We start from the raw sequence: 16794 nt of genomic DNA on the forward strand, positions 1-16794 counted from the left end.
GAAATGCTTCAATAAAAGTGTGTACAAACTTATTCGAATATTTTGCTAAATGGAATTCAAGAGTTTCCAGACGCCGTATTGTTTGCATAAAGTAAATCAATTTTCTGTGAAATGTGGCAAGACAAAGAAAATTGGCTTAAAATCTATAAGTTGTTGTTTTCACAAAATGTTAAAGTAAAATATAATTTGCAAAAAGAAAAAGGCACAATGGTAATTTATAAAATTATTTTCTCTTATTTTGATGTTTTCACCAAGCAATCGAGTGATTTTCACTTTATAACTATATTATGTTCAGGTTAATATTTCGGAGATCTCTAAACAATCGCGAGCAAAATTCCCTATAGACAAGCAGAAAATGGCACGATACCTAGCACAGATCATCATTTTGGGTGCCCAGCTGGTTGGCCGGGCGCTGGTAAAGACGATGCGCCAGGAGCTGCAGGCCTTCGAGGATGCGGCGCGCCTTCAGGAATCGCTGAAGGCCAACGATCCCAGCAGCAGCAGGAGTGTGGTGGCCACGGGAATGACCCTGGCGGAGGCCCAGCAGATTCTCAATGTGAGTGACCTCACTGACCGCCAGGCGATAGATACGCACTACGAGCACTTGTTTCGTGTGAACGACAAAGGCACCGGCGGTACCTTCTACATTCAGTCGAAAGTTTTTCGGGCCAAGGAGCGAATCGACCAGGAACTGGAGCGGATGGAGCTGTTGGTCAAGACCGACGCATCACATTCATTCCCGCCATCGCCATCGGAATCCTCGCCATTCCAATGCCAGAACAAAGAGCCGGGGCACAAGAGCCGATGATCCTTCCAAGCTGTATTCCTGGATTGCTCATCTTATTTACAAAATCGTCTTCGAACTTCATGTACATGTATTTATTTAAATCGTCAATTAAATAGTTTGATATGCAAAAATTTCGATGCGAAAATTGTCTGGTGTTCTTCACTCGAAGAAAGAATTCCCACAGTACTTCCCGTGTTACTCCTGTACATATATGAAAATATTACAGATAATTTTAATAATTTCAAAAATTTGAGTTCTAGTGAGCCATGAAATTCGAACATGTTGGCCATGATTTTAACTTCAATGTGAGCTCCGATTTGGATGCCCAGTCATCAAAAATGTTCAGTTCTCGTTTTGGTCTTAACGGAGCCACATCTCCTTAATAATATCGAATAAAAATTTTCAGTTTTTGTGCAGTAAAAATGTTTAGACAATTTTACACTAGTTAGGGGTAAGTAAAAACTGAAACAATTTTTGTTTTTTCTATTCTAACTTAGGAATGGTGTAGCTACTTCTTATAAGGGGGTTTACACGTTTCATACAAAACACATTGCAAAACCGGTGAGTGGGCGATGACCAGCTGCCATCTTTTTTATTGCTTCATGGATTCAAAAAGGCAAAAAGGGTATATTTTTTAATTGCAATAGAATTACCAAATATAAAATGCATTGGTATTCAGGCTTATTTCGACAAACTTACAATCACACACCTGCCAATCTTATTCTTCTGCCGTCTGATCTAAGCTAATACAAGGTTGGTATCTGCGATTAAAGAACCTGTAATGGATTACCCTCCAATTGCCTCAACTTGCAGTTATTCTGACACGTTTTATAGCATTATAAAATCGACGAATGGAAGTTCGCCAGCGTCGTCGTGATTTGGGACCATGACGACTTCATTACATGACAAAACGGTAATATACATTAATTACAATAGAATGTATTTAATATTCCTATTTACTTTAGCAAACACACACTCATTCAAAGCTGCTACAAGGTTGGTATCTACGATTATGGAACCTTTAGGCTTATTTCGACAAACTTACAATCACACACCTGCCAATCTCATTCTTCTGCAATCCGATCTGAGCTAATACAAGGTTGGTATCTGCGATTAAAGAACCTGCGATGGATTAACCTCAAATTGCCTTAACTTGCAGGTATTCTAACACATTTCATAGCATTACAAAATCGACGAATGGAAGTTCGCCAGCTGCCACCCATTTGATTGCTTTCAAGGAATCAAAAGGGCAGAATGTCGTCGTGATTTGGGACCATGACGACTTCGTTACATGACAAGACGGTAATATACATTAATTACAATAGAATTATCATGTATTTAATATTCCTGTTTACTTTAGTAAAAACACACACTCATTCAAAGCTACTACAAGGTTGGTATCTGCGGTTATGGAACCTGTAAGGGATTAACCTCAAGTTTCCCTACCTTGCAGCTTACATGGAGCTGGGCGATTCCATTCCGATTTTGTAAAGCATCAGCATATTGAATATATCGATTTATACAATCGCACCTTTTTCGTACACATTAATAATTGTTAGAAGCTACACTATCCACTACTATTAATGTTAAGTAAATAAACAAATTGGGTCGCATGGTGGCAGGGCTTTACTTTAACTACATTTAAATGCTAAATTTTGAACCATTTGCCTACGCATATGAAAATGAAAAGAGCAACAATTTACATTCAAATGGCGTTTAATATCTGTTCGGGACATGTCATTGATCTTTATAATGAGGCACGTTTTACCAAAGCAAAAGTTCGCCCATTCACACACAGCGACACACTCACACACACATGTGCATATTGCATTATGGCAATTTTCAATTTGTGTATGCATTTAAAATGCAATTTTCCACGGCAAAACGAGAGGCGAGGCTCAATAAAATTCAAGTGATTTATTTATACGCATTGTTGGGCGACGGAAAATTGTGTGGAACGAAGGGTGTGCGGAGGGGTGTGCTGTGCTGGCGTGGCGAACTCTTAATAAAAACAATTAAGCCAAATTGGCCACAATTGTAGGCAAAAATGAATAAAAACCCAAATAAATTGAAACGGAAAACAGTTGAATGCGGGGAAAAAGAACGGACACAAGCTGATCAAGATGGCGGAAAATGAGTGGTGCGAGCGGAAAAGTGTGTGATGGTGCGAAAAAAAAAAGGCGAACACTTAAGTGGAAATGCAGTCGAGTGTCGTCATCATCATCAAGGGGGCATCACAGCAAACTCCCACACAAGTGCAGAAAATCGAGAACAGTGACACTGCTACAGGCTGAAAAAATGTCGATACCCTGTAAAGTTTACTATTAAATATTCTTACAAAATATTTACAAATTAAAAAAAAGGCATTTATAGTATTTATTTTGAACACACACGTTTTTGCTCATGCAGGTCCAATTTACAAGCGTACTTCTAGGTGTGAATTTCTCACAGTGTACTTTTAGATATTTGCAGAAGTGCAGCAACAAATGATGAGCAGCAAAGTCGACGATGCGATTTGCGTTCGTCGCTTTCTTAGCCGTTCTTGTGTTTTTTTTTCTTTTTCTTATGCGCTCCTTTTAACTTCTTAGTATGGAAAAACTATTCAAGTCTAATGGCACGAGAGAGAATAATGACGCACAATACACTTCGACAGCTTAAGCGGATTCACATGATTACAGCCGAGTGGCGAGAGGAGAAAGTAGTGGGGAGGAAGCTGAGAGCGGAGAACGGAGAAAGGCAGAAAGGGTGGTAAGTAATGATGTCTGTCGATGTTTGCAGAAACTTGTTAACCAGTTGAAGGCGACAAATGTCGAGAGCATTAGACATAGTTGGCAAGCTACAGTGGTAGAGGATCACTATACACTAGACATACACACTAAAACATTTCGTGTAGAACCACTTCTACCTAACCCATACATACATAAATCCTTACCCATTTTGGTTAAAACCATTTGCAAACTATTAAGAAACAGTAAATGGCTGAGTGTGCCCACCGTGCGACTAGTCCTCAACTTCACTCGCCACTTGCCAGGATCTGGAAGCTGGGATCTGCCTGCCTCCACTTGAGCCGAACAAATGGCCAAGGATAACGCGCCCAGGCCTGGGAGATGCTAGTTTTCACAAATTGATGGCATTTAATTGCACGAATCTATGACGATATGTCACAGCTAATCGATTGCGTAACAAAGCTGCTAGTTTCTACATATGTATGTATATGCCGAAGAAATAATGTGCATATATATTAACACCTACTATGTATTTATGTATATGGCGGCATAAAGTGGGTCGAAAAATGCCAGGCATGTACCAAATGCGTCTCTGTGATTTTCTAATTCAATTATTATTCAAATCATATAATTTCATCTTTATGACACGCACCAACTGCGGTGGCGTTGGCAACCCTGGCAGCATGTAATAATCATATTACGTATACGACAGCAGGACTGCGCGTATATATGTATGTATGTATGAAACTATATGCCGAATGGCGCATTTCTCGAGTGCCGGCGGAGTGGACCAAATCCAATTTCCCGCTGCGCGAATGAAAATTGCCAGATTCATTCCTTTATTATGCCATTTCTTGTCGGCGCTTTGTCTCCGGCTTATCCTTCATTTGCCGGCATTTATTTTATTTTGCATATTAATATTGTTAAAAGCGCGCCGCCCGTTGCGCTCCACAAAATTAGCCCGCCATTCATGCCGCATTCCGTTCATGCCATCTTGTGTGTGAATGGGCAGCGTCTGTGGTTGGGTGGTTGGTTGGTTGGGCGGTTACGTGGGTGAAGGTTGGCGACTGGGGCCATATCAATTTATCCACCGGAAGGCACGCAGCAGCAACATCAGTGGCAACAAAAGAATGCGACCCGATTCGATTTGATTCGCTCCGTCTCGGCGGGAGTTCAAAAATCGTAAACATATCCCACCGTGGGCGTGAAGCACTAGGAAATCCAATGAATAAATTATAGATGAAACTCACGCACTGTGGGCTATACGAAATATACAACTATATGCAAATGCACACATAATTATAATAGACTGATATTTCAAACTCTTTAAGGAATAATTTCAATGTAAGTAATAAATATTATTTACTTTTTATTCATAAGTGCTGCTGTCACTGTTGCCTTATAATAAGAGTGTGTGTGCCCGTTTGTATGCACTTATTAATGCGTATTCATTGTCACATCCGGCGCAAGGAAATTATATTCCTCACCGGGCAGCCGATCCCATTCCACCCGCCCCACCAACCAGCTCCACAATCATCGACTCATTTGGCGGACTCGCCTTGCCTTGCGGAAAGCAGACGCTTTTCTTTTGTCGATTTAATTGAAATAATTGCAAAAATGCAAATTGAATGGACAACAGTTGACACAGGATATTAACCATGGACGATGACCAGCAACAGGAGACGGAGCAGGATCCGGCAAAGGAGGCGCCGCGCTCCTGTCGCGCAAGGAGCCGTAATGAGCTAACGAATGTACGCCGGATAATTGAGTGGAGACCACATGTGTGCAGCTGGCCGGGCGACCAGGTCGGGATCAATGAACTCACACGCGGATCGCAGCTGGAGTTCTCCGGGGGATTATCAATTAAATGTACGGCAGGACCAGGAATAATACCTGCAAATTGCGGTCCTAGATTGGAACTGAAAGTGGGTTTGGTAATGGATCTATTCATATTTTAAAGTCCTAGTTGGATATATAATAAGTATACCTTCTTTAAACCTAATTGTATCAAGTGCTCCGAACCTGGTGTATTTGAGAATCGGCCAGGGGGATTCCAGTTGGCACCTCGGCAATCCGTAATGAATGGCCAACATTTGCCACATTGTGCGGCGGTTGTTCCCGCTGCCAGTGGGCGTTGCGTTTAGGTGGACAGGACGTGGCGTGGCCGGATGTGGCGGCTGTGCAGCGAACTTGGTCCTAAGCCGCCTCCTCATCGAATGTTGCCGATGTCGAATGTCGATTGCGATGATGGTGATGTCGATGTTGCTGCTGTGTCTGGCCAACTTCCGTTGCAGCAACCATGCCAAAGTGTGTGTGTGAGTCCGCGGGAGTCCCTTTATCCTGCGAGTGTATATGTGTGCAGTTGTCCCTTTATCCTGTCCGCTGGCGTGTAACTGTGTTTGTGTGTGGGGGCGAGGCCGCAGGTTGCACCATAATTGTGTTGATTAGCTAATTAGATGTAATTTCGCGGCCGGAAATTGGCAGTTGCTGCAGTCGGGCAGCCATTAGGAGGACTATTTCTAGACCAGATCTGCCATCCCGCTTCCTTTTTTAGTACGCAACCCCTTGGTTGCCCCTTTGGCCAATGCAAATTTTTAAGTGCAACAGCGGTTTGGATGGGCGAGCATAATCTCGTCATGAATATGTTTGTTTAGCGAGCAGCCATGTCTCGCCTTGAAGGGTTCCGCTCCATCAGACTCCGACTTTTGGTCTAGGTTTCAACATTTTGCTGCCCCTCCCTGAAGCCACGCCCCTGTGCCCGGGATGATGCTGACGTAAAAGTCGCGCCATAAAAATTCATTGCCAAACGAGCCAAAGTATTGCGGCAATGGATGGAGATGAGGACGAGGATGTGGCAGTGGTGGTGGCAGTGGCAGTGGATGTGGCAGTGGCAATTGCCGAGAGTAGTTCAGACTGAGCTGCAAAAAAAACTGGGTAACGGATCTGCGAGTTGAGCTGAAGTGGCGGCATTGGACAGAGCACCCATGGTAAAATCATTTATTTGGGCTTACATGGCGTATGAGTGATGTTAGCTTATGACAAGAACATTTCATTTGAATTTGAATTTGGAAAAATCAATTTTGTGTATAACTCATATTTCTATCTATAATAGCAATTATATTAATATTCTATATTTCGAACCACATAACCTTTTAAATTTCATCATAAAACTCTCTTTCAAGCTCTTAACAAAAGAGCCTCCTGTGAATGATGCATAAAAATCAAAAATAGGAAACATTTTATAAAAGGAATTGCATAAAGTTTGGCTCCTTTTTGCTTGATTTTTCCCTAAACAGCGCAGCGTATTAAAGAGGTTTGGGGGGGGAGAGGGTGGAAAAGCGGTTGCGAAATGGAAAATGTAGATGGGGGTGGTGGACGCCGGTTGCTGGATGGGATGTATCGCTTCAGACGCTGACTGCGACTGCTTCGAAAACGACATCGCAGGCAATGAGCTTAAGTTCAATACATTTACTTGAATTTTCCAGCGAACGACAAGGACGAAGACGATGTCGTTGACTAGTTGGCTCCCAAGGATGAGTCGGAAACTTTGGGGGCACAGAGAGGCAAGGAACTTAGGCAACAACACGCAGAACTATACTTTGTGATACGAATATTTCTTGTGAATTTATCAAACTGCGCTTTTAGTTAACTTAGTCCGAGTTTTTACACATACACATCAAGTTCACAATAGTTTCGTAAATATTTACCTTCATTGAAAATTAAGTTTTTTTTGCGAGTGCATAAAACCGAAGCCGGGCAACGTTGTGCCCATTACAGACAGTTTTTGTGGCGAGAAATTTCAAAAAGCTCAAATGTGCGAGGCGATAAGCAAAGCAGCAAGAGATTGCCAAGGATGGCGGCCGAGAGCGGGGTCGGTTAGGGGGTTCAGGGGGCAATGGCAGCACTTACATGTAACCAACCAGTCGATGGCGACAACGGCAGCCGCAAATGTTGCAAGGATTGCCGGCAAGAAGCACACACAAAATTGATGTCTATGTGTGCGGCGGGTGGATTGGGGTTTCGGAGTTCGGTTTGGTGGGTTCTGCTGGGCGGCTGAAGGACAACTATTCGAGAGAGAGGGGGGAGGGGCGTTCAGATCGGTGGGGGTTGATTCGCTAGCGCAAGTTTTGGTTTTCAAAATTTATCGCTTTTAGATAAAACGTTTTGCGTTTTTACGATACGAGCAGCGAACACTTTGGCCAACTATCCTGGAAGCCATCCTCGCAGCTGAAGGGGATGTCCTTTGTTGTGGAAGGGGCGGACAGAGTGGAAGTGGGAGTGGCACTGGCTCTCGTCGACTCTGTGGATTATGAAGTAATTTAATTAAAACGCCTGGCCCGCAAATAAATCTGGCATTATTTATGCCTTCTAGCAGAAAGAACGTGACATTTCCAAACAGGGAAATCAGTATTATTCTCGTTAAAACGATACGAATTTATTAAGGTCATGTTAATTTTAATTGCAACACTATTTTTTTGGTCGTTTGTTTAAGTTTTGAGTATTTTCTTTGGATATTAACGATGGGTTTATGTGTCCCTCTATTCCCTAACCAAATTAGATAATCGCTTTTTTATGTTACTTTTCATTTTCATTGATATTTTCCTAAGTTTTATTCTGGGTAACAGCAACTCCAGAACGAAGACAACCACTGCTCCGAGATTCGCCCAGAGGATGAGCCAAAAGAGAGCAGCTAGTTCCCGCATTGAGAGTACATTTTGGCGAACGGGAGCCACCTGCTGGTCCTCCGACTCCGATAGACTCGGGTCGCCATCGATGCCATCCAGGGTGCTATAAGATGTGGAGGCTATCCTGGCCACACTCTCGTCCTTCTCATCCACGGCACTGACATACTGCCGCGTCCAGTGCTCCAAAAATCCATGGGCATGGGCATGTTGGATCTGCTTGTTTAGCACACCAACCAAATGCGAGTGACGCCTCACATAAAAGGCCAACTGCTGGGTGTAGATGCGTTCCCGCACCAAGTGCAATCTCCTGCTCATCGGATGCACCTTCCTGAAGTAACCGAAGTACTCGTACGGCGTAAGAATGGCCACCCGGGCTGATGAGCCACTTTGCTTAGCCAGATCCGGAAAGGATTGCAACTCACTGCCCTCCAGGTAAACCAATTGCTCGGGACTCAATTCCGGCAAACTGGCCAAGATTCTTGCCTCGTTGACCTCAGCCAACTGAATGGTGAAATGCTGGGCCAGCACCTCTGAAATAGTTTGTGGTGGGTTCCTTTGGGTATCCTGCCTTAACAGCTGATACATTCCCGACTGGTAGCCACTCCTAAGAACCAAGGTGGCAAACAGCCAAGCAAGCAGGATCAATCTACTGGGAAACCTTTGTGGCACCCATCGGTCCTCCAGATTTCCACCCATTGTCAGGACCAACAGCTCATAGTAAGGATTCCTTGGCAATTCCTCGTGATGACACCAGCGCACCACCAGCATGAGGAGCAGGCAGGCCAGGATCAGGACCAAGCCAATGGCTCTCCACAAAAGCGGGCTAAAGGGAAAGGAAAGCTTCTCGTAGGCGGAGTAAGCACTCTGCAGATTGGTCACCAGCATAATGTGACTCATGAAGTAGTAGGTGGACTGGGAGTAGGGAATCTCACTCCCAGCGCTGGGCTTGAAGTGGAATCCACCCAGGGAGAAGTCGGCGTGATGGCCAAAGATCTGAAAATTACACAACTTGTATTACAAATTCTAGATTTAGATCCAAGACTCACCTCGTCGAAAATTCTGCCCGACTCATCGAAAGTGGCCAGCACCTCCTCCTTGTTCATCCAATAGAGACCCACACTAAAATTAAGATTTTCAGCCATGAACTGAAGCAGGGCACCCTCGATGCCCACAAAGCTGCCACTGCCATCGCGACGCCAAACCAAATAGGGCATATCCTCCCAAGTGGCGCAGGTCAAAAGGCAGCCATAGAAATTCCCCAACTTGCTGGGAAAGTAATCTGGGCTAACCCAACGTTTTGTGCCCACTTGGTAGCGATTTACAACATTGGCCGAGATCACTTGGCAGCCGTGTAACGCACTGAATGGAAAGTAACTGACCATAAGAATATGATCGCCAGGTGGACGCAGCACTACACCCACGTTTAGTACACTTAAACGCCACATAAGTCGGAGGGTCGCCTGTATCTCCTCACCATATGCATCCGTGGGCATGGACATGTATATTAGTGTGTGCGATAAATCCTGGGTGGCTCGAATCCGAGCGTAGATCGCCGAAAGAGACGGAAGACTATCGACCAGAGCCAAGACAGCATGGACATACGGCTTATACTCCATGGACTGCTGGAGCAAGAGCCTACGTGCCTGCAAATTGTTAGGCAGAATCATTAGCACCTGGTCAAGCAGCTCCTCCAAATGGGCACCAGTTGACTGGGAACTAGTGTGGGTGTATATGTACAAGGTCTTGAAGCGACCCATCTCTGAGTTGGCCACCACTTGAGCCAGAGCTTCCGCCAAGTCCCAATCCAATCTGGATTCCATTGTACAGGCCACCAAGGAGCAGCAGGATAGTATATATAAACAGTACTTCATGGCTAAAGAGTTGCCAAAGGAATGTGTTAATGTGGCCACTTTGAAGTACTGAAGTTTTCAGATCCCCGGGGAAATTTTGGTAATGGCCCAGACCAATCGCGTTAATCATATCACATTAAAGTCGATTCCCTTGGGAAACTAGCTTCTATTACAGTTAACGATACAGATTTATAGGCTGGCTAAAAACAGTTGATAGCTTTTTGAAATAATGCCCTTACTTTTTAGTAAAATGTTCTTGTTTCTACATTTATAATATTATTTTTATTCGCAATTATATTAAAAGTCAATCATCAACATCATCGTCATCGAAATTGAAGTAATCGATGTCGTTCTCATCCCGGCTGCTCATCTTTCTGCTGCTGAATCCCCTAGGTTCACTGCTCTCGCTTGGCTCCTCCACATCCCGGTCATCCTCCTCATCCGGTTCTGGTTCGGGATCTTTCTCTAGAGAATCGTTGGTCTCGTCCTCGAACAAGCTACGCTCTGCGGCTCCCAATTCGAAGACGGGTTCATCCTCATCCTTGGGCTTGGTCTTAGTTTTCGGCCTAGAAATCTTGCCCAGAACCGGAGGCTGTACCTCCACACGGGTAAGATTCGTATGGTGATTCAGCATACCCTTGTACAAATGGGGAAATCTACGCTGGAAATCCATCTTGATCCGAAGAAGTCTCTCCAACATGCCGGGTGTCAGGATGCCATGCTGCGAACCTTGACCCATGATGTGCGTGTCCCTTCGATGGCGACCGTCCCTCAGATAGGCATCGTAGCTCCCACCGCCCGTGTAGAGAGGATGGTGAGGATCGTATGGCTTCTGGTTCCAGGGATCATCGGGCCTCTCCACCGGCAGCAGACCCATGAACGGATGCAGCAATCCCTCGCCGAAGGTGAAAATGGAACCCACTTGGGGGTCAGATGATGGTGCGTTTTCGATTTCGGTTTCGGATGGTGCTGATGATGGACTGGCGATATGGACGAGGGATATGCAAATGAAAGATGGATGGATATGAATGGTTTGCGAACGAATAGTGAACATGCTTATACTATATCTAAATTATGTATAGGATTAGTTGGGATCTGTGAATTAGTTAAATGGGTTGAAATCTTATGTTTTCGATTGAATGGGGCTCCTGATGGTTGTGGCAATAGACTTGTGTTGCCTTCTGCGCAACCTTTTTCGCTTGATGACTTTGATGGGCTTAATGGATTTGGGTTTGGTTTTCGAAAGGTTATTGCTCTGGGCTCTCAACAGGCTGGATTTTTTCTCCTTTTGAATTTGCAGGCGCAACAGATCCTTGAGCACATCTACCAAACTGTCCAGCTTAGTGCTACTCACGGTGGCGTGCGTAGTCACCTGCGAGCTTTCCTTTTTCGGCGTGGACATGGACTTCTTAGATCGTTGGGGCATTTTCGCTTGACGAGGAGATCGTACCCAGACCTCGTCGCTCCCCTTCCTAATCTTTGGAATGGGAACCCTTCTTGCCGTGCTCCTCCGTCTCACAAACTTTCCCCTCATCGCGTACGGAGAAAGTGTGGTGGTGGTGGCATCGCTGGAATCGCTTCCACTATCATTTAGGGCCGCATTGAGCAGCTGCGCCTGTTGCTTCACACTTAAAGCCCTTTTAGCCTTGCCCTCCGTATCCGTGCTGGGTTCATCTGCTTGGAACTCCGGATAGGGGCCATACTCCTGGCTGCCATTGCCATCGTAGTTACAGTTCTTGGGCATCTCGAGGTTTTGTCCCTGGGAAAACTGACGCTCATGGGATTTGGTTAGGTAGTCCGTGTCATAGCCACGATTGGCCAGAATGCGCTGCCAATTGTTATCGTCATCGTAGTCCAGTTTATTGGACGAGCCACTTTGTTCATCTACTCTAGGCGACGCAATGGAAAGAACTGGCTTAAGTCCAGGTTTTGGTGAGTAACTACCACTTGGTGAAGGAGTCTCTGTGGTCGTACTAGTAGAGGAACTATCCTCGTCCTCTTCCAGCTCTTCCTCCTGCTCCACTGGGGCTTGCTCTTCGGCAATCACTTTCTCCTCCACCTTTGGCTTCTCCTCCTGCTTTGATGGTTCCTCCACCACGGGTGGGTCCTTCTCTGTGACCGGTTCTTTGGCCACATTGTTTGATATTATCGTGCTGCAACGCCGATTCAGCTTAAGGATCTCATTCTTAAGCTCCTCCACAATACTGTGCAGCTGATGGATCTCGGCCTCCTGCTTGGATATCGACTTGGTGACATGAGAACTCTCAGCCTCGGCCTGTGAGTCTTGCTGCATGTCCAGTCCCTCATCTTTGGTGCTTTCGGTTGTTGTAGTTGTGGATGTGCTAGTGGTAGTGACTTTAGGTGTGACAGGTGCTTCTGAAGTAGAGTCATTGCCTCCGGGAGTGGCAGCTTCTGTGGTAATTGTGATTGGAGACGCTGTGGAAGTGGTTAGCCGCACAAAGTCCTTATGATTGTACTGGGGTTCTGTGTTGGGATCATGCTGCAGTTGCTCCTCCTCCATGGGCTCCTGTTGCGCGTCCTCTTCATACTGATCCCCACCGATCTCCAGCGGTTCCATACTGGCACGTTCCAAAGCTTCGCGAATGGAGGCCGCATTGTAGCGCATCAGGGCCTCGGCGGGATCTTCATCTGGACTCAGCGTGATCTCCTTTAGTCCCAGCTTATATTCTCTTCTCAGTTCGTTGAGAGAACCCTCATCGATGGTCTCCAAGGTTCCATATTCAACGCTACGCCTGTTCCGGCGACTGGCTTTGCACTGGCAAGTTCCCGAACTTCTACTGGAAACCGCTCTAGATTCCAAGCCTGTTCTCCCGCATCGACAACTCCTGCCGCACAGACAATCCAACCTGCCGCATCCGCAACCCTTGGATGTGGTAGCATTTACCCCTGTCCCCCGCCCAAACCTGTGGAAAAGTGCTAACCTTTTGTGGACTCGATGCTCTTGCGGTTGCTCTTGTGGAGCTGGTGTCAACGTCGTTGGAGGGTTAGAGCTGCTCTTCTGGCTCTCCGATCCACCGACTTCGCCTGGTTGCTTCGGGTTTATTGTCTGAAATGCGTCGCCTGTTTAATGCCATGAGAAAAAGGCGAATGAATCGTATGAAATGGATCAAATGAAGGCAACTGTCTACATGTTCCAGTGTATGGCTGTGTCTGTGTGTGTGGTTGTGGTGCTCAATGTGGTGTGGTTGTAGTGGTGTCTGGTATATCGAGTGGTTTAACACTAATCTCAACTTACCCTGGCCATTGTCTGGTGCTGGCGCAGCATATCATCTACCTCATCGTTACCCACGGCAGCCCTGTAGCCTTGACTTTGATAGGAATTGACTGGACGAGGGACACCATAGGCATTCGATCCGTAGCCACCTCCGCCGTAGCTTGTTCCGTAACTCTGAACCACCGGACGCTGGGGTGCCGCATAGTAATAGTTAATCACCGCTGGCGGCGCCGACTTGGACTTGGACTTCTTGCGCTTGTTGCCGCCAACTCCCAGGGCATCGACTGTGGGGGAGACAGATGGCACTGAGTCAGGATTGCGAAAGACTCCGAAAAGATTACCTTTGTGCCTGGCGGTGCCTTCGTTCTCCGGCATTTGGGGACCCGCCTCGCCAACTAGGATATCCTCAGCCTCATTATCTTGGTCCTCTACTTCACGCTGCATCATCGATGGAGTCTGCTGCTGCATCATCATGGGCCCTTGCTGCTGGACAGACTGGGGGTTCTCCTGGGCCCACTGGCGCTCCTTCATCATCATGGGGGTCTGCTGCATCATCTGTCTCTGCTGCTGTTGAATCTGGGCCTGATCCTCGGTCCATTGTCTTTGCTGCATCTGCTGCATCATCATTTGATTCTGTTGTGCCATCTGCTGAGCCTGTTCGATTTTGGTCTGCTCCTCGGACCATTGTCTTTGCTGCATCATTTGCGGATTCTCTGCCATCTGTCGTTGCTGTTGCATCATTGGATTCTGTTGGGCCATTTGCATCCTGGCCTGATCTTCTGCCCAATGTCTCTGTTGCATCTGCTGAACCATTTGGGGATCCTCTGTCCACTGCCTTTGTTGCATCTGTGGCATCATCATGGGTGTCTGTTGGGCCATCTGTTGAGCCTGCTGAATTTTGGCTTGGTCTTCTGACCACTGCCTTTGCCTCTGCTCCGTCATCATGAGACCTTGATGTGGCATCTGTTGTGCCATCTGTTGATCATGCTGAACCTTGGCCTGATCTTCCGCCCATTGCCTTTGCTGCATCATCATTGGGTTTTGCTGGATCTGCTGCTGATTTTGCTGGATCTTGGCCTGCTCCTCCGACCATTGTCTTTGCTGCATCATCATTGGGTTTTGCTGGATCTGCTGTTGATTCTGTTGGATCTTGGCCTGCTCCTCCGACCATTGTCTTTGCTGCATCATCATTGGATTTTGCTGGATCTGCTGTGGATTCTGTTGGATCTTGGCCTGCTCCTCCGACCATTGTCTTTGCTGCATCATCATTGGATTTTGCTGGATCTGCTGTTGATTTTGTTGAATCTTCGCCTGCTCCTCCGACCATTGTCTTTGCTCCATCATCATTGGATTCTGTTCCGACCTGTAGGCGGCGTAAACCTTGTCCTGCTTGCCCTTCTCACTCTCCATCTGTTCGTTGGCCATGCGATAGGCATACGCCATAATCTGGACGATATCCTCCTTGGACAGAGTCTGATCCTGGGATTTGGCCTGTCGCTTCAAGGCATTTGCCTTCTGGGTGTTTATGCCAGAATTTCTGGCCTTTCGTTGAGCCTCCTTGTTGACCAATCGGCGGACATAATCATCTCGAAGGGCTTGCTCAATATCAGCACGTGTGATCTTGTGAATGGGTGTCCGACTCAGTGGATAACTAATTCTGTAGGGTGTATCTCCGTTCTGCGCGGCGGCGCTAGACCTCATCTGCTTAGCCATAAGTTCGATCTTCTGCAGCATTTTCAATTCGGCTATCACCTGGCGCTCGAAGGCCCTCAATTTGGCCTCCACCCGCAGATCCTCCAGAGTCTTTTCTTCAGTCGCATCCTGATTCTGAGTAGTGGGCATTCGGAACCAGAGGAGTGGCACTTGCTCCTGATCCTTGACCTGAACCTGTTGTTGCCTCTCCTGCTCCATTTCAAGTGCCGATTTGATCTTCATCTGGGCCTCTCGCGAATACGGATCCTCAGGACGTACCCTCACCTCGGAAATGTCGGAGGCCTGGGCATCCGTTCCAGCGGGAGCAGGTTGTGCCGGTGTCATTCCCGGGAAGAATTGCCTTTGCATTTGGGCGACGAAATCAAGATTGGGAGGAGCAAATGTGGGTACACTCTGGCCCAGAAGACTGGAGGCATCGAAGTTAGACGGATTAAGGAACGTGAAAGCGTTCTGCAGAGCGGCTTGTCCTAGTATGGCTGGTTGGGCTGCATCTGGAGCTGGTGGTGCCGGAGGATCCGCAGCTGGAGCTGGCGCCGGAGGAGCAGCAGCGGGAGCAGGAGCTGGAGCGGGAACTGGAGCAGCGGCACCCAAAAGACCAGGCATGGAAGGCATAGCAGGCAGTTGGGACAAAAACGAGCCCACTTGCGGTCCCAGATCCATGGAAGGCAGTTGGAAGTCCTGCGGCAGAGCGGGCCAATTCATTAGCTGACCAAGTGGATTTGGTGGCGGATTCTGACGGGCAACTCGGGTCTTGGCCGTCGCATCATCGGCCAGGACGAGGACCACCTTCGAGGCTGCCGCTGTAGGCTGTAGATTGTCGGGAATGGCGCCCAGGATCGAGTAGGCCGGGAAAAGGCTACCCCAGCGTAGCAGGCTGCCCAACGCCGGGAACATCATGTAAAATGCGTCCATCTGGGGATTGCCAGTGCGGATGGGGTTAATGGGCGGCATCTGGCCAAGTATCTAAAAAATATAATAGAGAAAGTTGCATTAAACAAAGTCAATGATTAATCTTTACTCGCACCCACCTCATCCTGACTTGGAACCCTTGGTTTGGTGTCCGCGGTGGAGTTGGTCGTTGATCCAGCATCCGTTGCAGGATCATCAGAGGTTACTTGACTTTGTCCGGCAGCCTGGACGACAAGGAGCGCCAGGAGCGGCAGAAGGCTATACAATCTCATCCTGGGTTTGGGCAAAACTCGGAAAAATCGCTGAAGATCGATCTGTGTTCGCCGGAGCTCGTTGGCCGACTGACTGCCGACTGCCGCCGGTTGGTCGTCCAAATAGATTTTTTGCCACCGCGTCGGCGGCGAAGAACTGCAGACGTCTTCAAATTCGTGACCCGGACCCGGGTCCGCCACACGCACCGGGGAACGGACAGTGTTTCCGTGTGTGTGCCCCCAATTGAAAAACAGAGCGCAGCAGCCGTCGCAGCTGCATTTGCTGCAAAAAACCTTGCCCAACTATTCCGCTCACCACCTTTTTCCACGAATTCAGCGCAAATGATGCACAGTAGACAGTATGAACGAAATCAGGTCTGGAATCACACGGAAGGCGCCGAAAATAGACTCAATTTAGCCACAAAGCCGGGAAATCAATAGCAAGAGTTATCTTCACGTGACTCTTCTGCCACTAATAACCAATTGCTATGAAGTAAATATTTAAACGGGAAACGGTAATATTATAACATTTAAAGAACCATTATGAAAGAAAGATATACACTGCAGCGTAATCCGCCCCTGATTTTTGTTGAGGGCCGTGGTGTGTCTGCCCTTCAAGCGTGGATCCGTAGAATTCT

The 16794-nt window shown here is 47.0% G+C and overlaps 3 protein-coding genes and 1 long non-coding RNA gene across 5 annotated transcripts; 2 read left to right on the forward strand and 2 right to left on the reverse strand.

Moving 5' to 3' along the window:
• The first annotated feature begins 279 nt into the window (after positions 1–279).
• Positions 280–895, forward strand: LOC117147855 (mitochondrial import inner membrane translocase subunit tim16-B). The gene has a single exon (XM_033314930.1). The coding sequence runs from the start codon at positions 356–358 to the stop codon at positions 806–808; it is 453 nt and encodes a 150-aa protein (XP_033170821.1). The 5' UTR covers positions 280–355; the 3' UTR covers positions 809–895.
• Positions 896–1141: 246 nt separating this feature from the next.
• Positions 1142–2400, forward strand: LOC117147621. Its single transcript, XR_004459852.1, has 8 exons — positions 1142–1238; positions 1296–1412; positions 1467–1540; positions 1601–1700; positions 1753–1886; positions 1947–2089; positions 2148–2180; positions 2241–2400. It is a non-coding gene; the product is annotated as an uncharacterized LOC117147621 (long non-coding RNA).
• Positions 2401–8051: 5651 nt separating this feature from the next.
• On the reverse strand, positions 8052–10069 carry LOC117148716. The gene is made up of 2 exons (XM_033316265.1): positions 9245–10069; positions 8052–9191 (listed from the first exon to the last, which is right to left on the reverse strand). The coding sequence occupies exons 1-2, from the start codon at positions 10067–10069 to the stop codon at positions 8052–8054; spliced, it is 1965 nt and encodes a 654-aa protein (XP_033172156.1).
• Positions 10070–10312: 243 nt separating this feature from the next.
• Positions 10313–16246, reverse strand: LOC117148188 (defective chorion-1 protein, FC125 isoform). Of its 2 annotated transcripts, XM_033315456.1 has the most exons (5): positions 16025–16246; positions 13625–15959; positions 13305–13567; positions 12991–13115; positions 10313–11028 (listed from the first exon to the last, which is right to left on the reverse strand). In XM_033315456.1, the coding sequence occupies exons 1-5, from the start codon at positions 16175–16177 to the stop codon at positions 10353–10355; spliced, it is 3552 nt and encodes a 1183-aa protein (XP_033171347.1). In that variant the 5' UTR covers positions 16178–16246; the 3' UTR covers positions 10313–10352. The 2 variants fall into 2 exon arrangements, with proteins under 2 accessions (XP_033171347.1, XP_033171348.1); XM_033315457.1 differs by lacking the exon at positions 10313–11028 and having other exon boundaries at positions 13023–13129.
• Between the last annotated feature and the right edge of the window lie 548 nt (positions 16247–16794).

The sequence above is a fragment of the Drosophila mauritiana genome, chromosome X (genome assembly GCF_004382145.1).
Source record: "Drosophila mauritiana strain mau12 chromosome X, ASM438214v1, whole genome shotgun sequence".
NCBI classification, from domain to species: Eukaryota; Metazoa; Arthropoda; class Insecta; order Diptera; family Drosophilidae; genus Drosophila; species Drosophila mauritiana.

Coding starts and splice junctions, on each gene's coding strand:
- LOC117147855 (XM_033314930.1), top strand. CDS start 356: ATGGCACGATACCTAGCACAGATCATCATTTTGGGTGCCCAGCTGGTT.
- LOC117148716 (XM_033316265.1), bottom strand. CDS start 10,069: ATGAAGTACTGTTTATATATACTATCCTGCTGCTCCTTGGTGGCCTGT. Junction 9,192..9,244: donor CGGGCAGAATTTTCGACGAG/GTGAGTCTTGGA, acceptor TGTAATTTTCAG/ATCTTTGGCCATCACGCCGA.
- LOC117148188 (XM_033315456.1), bottom strand. CDS start 16,177: ATGAGATTGTATAGCCTTCTGCCGCTCCTGGCGCTCCTTGTCGTCCAG. Junction 13,568..13,624: donor AGGCACCGCCAGGCACAAAG/GTAATCTTTTCG, acceptor TCTCCCCCACAG/TCGATGCCCTGGGAGTTGGC. Junction 13,116..13,304: donor AGCACCAGACAATGGCCAGG/GTAAGTTGAGAT, acceptor GACGCATTTCAG/ACAATAAACCCGAAGCAACC.